The sequence below is a fragment of the Hemicordylus capensis genome, chromosome 6, assembly GCF_027244095.1.
Source record: "Hemicordylus capensis ecotype Gifberg chromosome 6, rHemCap1.1.pri, whole genome shotgun sequence".
NCBI classification, from domain to species: Eukaryota; Metazoa; Chordata; class Lepidosauria; order Squamata; family Cordylidae; genus Hemicordylus; species Hemicordylus capensis.
Window position 1 is genome coordinate 32,836,211 of NC_069662.1, and position 5,335 is coordinate 32,841,545.

Here is a 5,335-nt window from a genome sequence, read left to right on the forward strand (position 1 = left end):
TTGGCAGAACCTCACTAGGGCTGGGGAGCCTAGGGCTTGCTCCGCCCTACCATGATGAGGCTACCATGTGTGAAGTGCCAGGATCGAGGCCATGCCTGTGATGCAGTAACAGGTAGCCCAAAGTTCTTTTGCCCTTCCCCTTGGTCTCCAGTCGTGTGTGTGCTTGGGCTGCCTGAAGCTGTCTGCGTCTGGAGCGCTTGGCTGAGGGGCAATCCCTTAATGAATCATGCTCCTGGCACAGTGGACTGAGGAATACCAGGGGACCTCCTTCCCCAGCTCTCTGCTCTGCCGCTCACAGTGCTGCCACTCATTTGCTATGGCAAGTGGCAGAGCGAAATAGAGAGAGTGATTATGTGTTGCCTTCCCCGGAGAGTTTGTGTAAACAACCTAAATGTCTTAGCTGAAAAGAGGCCTCTCAACCATACTTCATTAGTATAACCTCTAGACTGGATTCATCTTCAGCCATTTACACAAATAAGATTTATATTTTAAATCAACCTGACCACAGCAAACAATGTCAAGGGAATCAGCCTTCTTAAAAATGGATAGATTGTTTTTGGCTTGCTATTTTGCGGATGGTGACAGGTAATTAAATTAGTGCATCTGTCTACTCAACCAGTCAGCCTTTCTGATCTGCTTGGCCTGAAACTCCCAGAGGTGACAGTACTGCAGGATAAGGCATGGCCATTATGCTGGATCAACAGACAAAGATTCTGAAATGAGCACAAATTCACTCACTTCTATGATCGTGGCTGAGACACCACACATGCTGCTAAGGAGTCAGTGACAGAAGGTTGTGCACAAGAATCCTATGTGTCAGTAAGTACTATATTTTCTTTAGACTTGGCTATGTCTATTGCTGATGATTTATTATAGACATTTATATCACACCTCTCTATTTTTAAAAATGCTCTGAAAGGATCATATCACTATCTACAAACTAGCAATAAATTATAAATATAGAAAAAATATTTACATTAACAATCAAAGAAATGCTAGAAATAATAGCAGTAGATAAAAGTGCTATTTATGCAAGAGTATATTTTTCACAATGAAATATCATTTTTTAAAAAAAATTTTAGAAGATTCTATATAACAAAACAGGCTGAAAGCAAAAACCAAAAATAAAAAAAAAATCTGCCTTTGGTGTTCTGGAAGAATATATTTAAGAATCTCATCATATTATTAAAATGCATACGTTCCAGAGTGGGAGCTGCACAGGGACAACAGATCTTTGCTTACAGTGATTCTTTTGGTACAAAACAGAAAAGTACACCCTTGCTATTTTTTTCAACAGGGGCAATAAATGAACAAGCATTGTGGAGTACTATTTATTATATTAGCTTCAGCAATGGAAAAGATCTTTTGCCATCAGATCATGATTGGCATCATATGTCAGGCATTCTGTTGCCCCATTGGAAAGACCAGTGTATTGTTTTTAATTGAAATTATTATATACACCACCATTGTTTACCTGTGAGTGCAGGGAGGCAGATAACAAAATTATAACACACTATATGGACATAATAAAAACAACAAAAAGCCTCAAGGGTCAAAAAGGCAATGATTAAAAATGGGCAGCCACTGGGAAAAATGATATATAGCTAAGTACTGCCAAAGCAAGTAAGTGTTTAATTTCCATTCAAAACTGAATAGGGCAGGAACAAGCTTAAGATCAAGTTCCAGAGAGCAGCCATGTTTCAGAGGGCAGTGGGCCTCTCTACAGGATCCCCTGTGCTGGGCAGAACTATATGGAGGAAGGCTTTGTAGCTCAAAACCAGAAGCTTGAATCACACATGGAGAAACCCTGGCAACCATTCTAGCTGGTGCAGCTTCACAGTCATATGTCTGGCCCCTGCTGTAATTCTTGCCACTGCATTATACCCCAGCTGTAATTTACAGAGTGTCTTCATGGGCATCCCCTTAAAGAGTGCATTGCAGTATTTTAACCATGAGGTAATGAGGTCATTCAACGCCATAGTGATATCTTCTTGAGTGAATACTTTGACAATATTATACATAGCTATATTGTTAGTATCCCCTAAATTCACTTGTGAATGTGTATTTCCTTTCCTTTTCTAGGATGCATACTCCAAAAGAGAATATTTTGCAAAACAACACTGCACCTGCTGAGTTCATCCTGATGGGTCTGTCTGAGGACCCCAACCTGCAAAGTGTTTTCTTTTTCACTTTCCTGGCAATCTATATCATGACCCTGGCAGGAAACCTTCTCATCATTCTCCTTACATTGGCTGACCCTGCTCTTCACACACCCATGTATTTCTTCCTGAGAAACCTGTCCTTTTTGGAGATCTGCTACACATCAGTCAATGTCCCCAAGATGCTAGGAAACCTACTCTCCGGGGGGAAATCCATCTCTTTCATCAGTTGTGCCCTGCAGACCTATTTTACTTTCTTGCTTGGTGGGTCAGAGTGTTTCCTCTTGGCTTCCATGTCTTACGATCGTTACATTGCCATTTGCAAACCTTTGCGCTACCATATCCTGATGAACCGAAGAGCCTACACAAGTCTAGCTCTTGCATCTTGGTTAAGTGGGTTGGTGATGTCCTTTGGTCACACCAGCATGGTTTTTACTTTGCCCTTTTGTGGGTCCAATGTGATCAACCACTTCTTCTGTGACATCCCCCCTTTACTAAAATTGGCTTGTGGCGACACCTCTAAGAGGGAAATTGCAGTCTTTGCCATGACCATGATATTTGGGACTTGTCCCTTTATCCTGATTTTGATGTCTTATACTGGAATCATTGCTGCCATTTTAAGGATCTCATCCTCTGAGGGCCGGAAGAAAACCTTCTCTACCTGTTCTTCACACCTCATGGTCGTGACTTTATTCTATGGGTCAGCTTGTTTTACCTACTTGAAGCCTAATTCCACTTATTCACCAAATACTGACAAATATATTTCACTTTTCTATACTGTCATTATTCCCAGTTTGGATCCTGTCATATATAGCTTCCGGAATAAAGAGGTGAAGGATGCCCTAAGGAGAATTTGGGAGAGAAAACCTTTTGGATAATTAAAGAGCATGGCCATACCAGATGGTATCCATATCAGGTCAGTTGTCTACCTATTTCTCTTCATTTTATACAGTTACTTTGCAAGCCAAACTGTGGGGGGGGGGTAGTTGTGGTGGTGGTGGTGAAATATTTCCATATGCTTCAAATATCTGCACTGCTCCTTAAAGTATAGGTGTGAACTGGAACTAAACCAGAATGTATTATTGTACACTTTTAATGGTTTAACTCCATGCCTAGGATGAAAAAAAATGACCATTGTGATTTCATTAGATTACAATATAGGCCTACTCACACATTATGTTCAACACTCGTACAATGAGTCTATAGTGTACACAGGTCCAGCTCTGTACACAGGTACAGTCATTCATATGTTATGTCGAACGCAGGTACAGAAGTACACTTCTTATCTGTACTGTACATTTGAAGGGCCTCTATCTAGGTTTAGTTTTAAAATGAGCCCCAGTACAGTCATTCACACATGACAACTATACAGACATCTGTACACTTGCGCAGCATAGTGTCTGAATCAGGCGATTTTATTAAAGGAACTTTAATTTGCAATTCCAACATATACACTGTTTGCATGTCCAGAGTGACAAGCTGTACTTCACATACCTTATCTGTAGTAATTTGTCATAACTTTATAGACCCATAGAGCAAAATGTAGCCTGATCTAAATGGACAGACGTCCTGTTGCAACATTATTATTTCTTGTGGTGGTGGTGGTGATGCTTTTTAACAAAACAAAACAAAACAAAACAAAATCCTAAGCAGTTTATGAAGCAAAATCTTAAGAAAATGGTTCCCTATTCAAAAATAACCCGCAATTTAAGAAGAAGCACAAAGTAGGCACTGGCAACACCCACTGGAGGGATGCTGCACTGTAGCTGCATAGGAATACTTGCCTTCTCCCTGATGAATATAAGAAAAACCACCACTTTTTAAAAGGTGTCTCTTTGCAGATATAACCCAGTTAAAAGACAAGGGAGATCACCAGGAGGTCACCACAATTATATGAAAAATCAAACCCATATATCTCAGTATGAGAGTGACACCATTAGGAATGTACAGTTGATATTTAAGGGAGGCAGGAGTTGCTATTATACCTTCTGCTATTTTTGTTCATTTCTAGACTGAACCCAGGGGAGAATCACATCACTGCAGACTTTCTAACTTGGTTATTTGGTGAGTTGGCACTCATTTAAAAACCACCATTCATTGATAACCAGTGTATTGCAGTGGTTAACATGTTGGATGAGGACTGGAGAGAAATGAGTCCAAATCTCTGTTCAGCCATGAAACTCAAGGTGTGACTCTGAGCCAGTCATGTCTTTCTCTGCCTACTCTAACAGGGTTGTTGTGAAGTTACATATAACCATGTGCACTATTCTGGGTTCCTTGGAGAAGAGTGGGAAATAAATGTTAAACTAAAATAAATTCATTTGCAAACCATCAAACTATGCATGATATCAAATGGGTCTTTGTAAAGTAACGTCGTCTTTTGAGGTGTTTTTTAAAACACACATACAATGATGCAAGGGTCATATCCAGGTTGGACCATGGCACATGAGGAGGGGAGTTGAACCATTTCTCCCTGCCACATTCCCAATCAGAGGTGCTCTTACCCCTGGACTTCTGGGCCAAGGTCCAGGGCTTCCACAGCCCCAGCCCCCACCCCAAATCCTCTTTAGTCTGTCTCAGATGGTGTGGCCGCCCGGCCAAGCATGGTGGTGCTCAGTTTGCAGGGGAGGGGGGCCCTCCAAAGGCCTCTAGGTCCAGGCTCCAAGATTTCCTAGGTGCACCTCTGTTCCCAATCCAGATCTTTCTGCCGCAGGTGCTGTTTGCCTCAGGTGGAAACCTATTATTGGTGCCAATAACAGTTTCTCCTAGCAGCCACAAGGTCAAGGAAAATTTTGGAAGAGGATCATAGCAGGATTAAAGAGAGGACCCTCCCCGTCCATGAATCACAGCCCCAGTCTGGACTGAAGCCCCCCACAACTGGTATCTTGAAAAACCTCTGAAAGGTAGATCTACATTGATACATTACCATAAGTGGCAGTTTGACCCAAAAAGAGAAGCTCAGTGGGAGGCAGACAGGGGCTGACAACTACCCAACTCCTCTGCTACAGACAAAGCCACAGCAGTGTTACTTCTTTGACTGACAGGACAGAAGAGAATTCCACAGTAGAACTTTGGGCACTGCTGTTCCTGCCCTTGGCTTTGTATGCAGCAGAGCATCTGGGTGGTTGTCAGCTCCTGTCTCTCTGACTCCCATTGCCCCTGACAATCTCTGTACC

General features: G+C 41.9%; 1 protein-coding gene across 1 annotated transcript; it reads left to right on the forward strand.

Moving 5' to 3' along the window:
• Nucleotides 1-2,083: 2,083 nt before the first annotated feature.
• LOC128331274 (olfactory receptor 10A2-like) lies at nt 2,084-4,245 on the forward strand. Its single transcript, XM_053264626.1, has 2 exons — nt 2,084-3,075; nt 4,171-4,245. The coding sequence occupies exon 1, from the start codon at nt 2,084-2,086 to the stop codon at nt 3,035-3,037; it is 954 nt and encodes a 317-aa protein (XP_053120601.1). The 3' UTR covers nt 3,038-3,075; nt 4,171-4,245.
• The last annotated feature ends 1,090 nt before the right edge of the window (nt 4,246-5,335 follow it).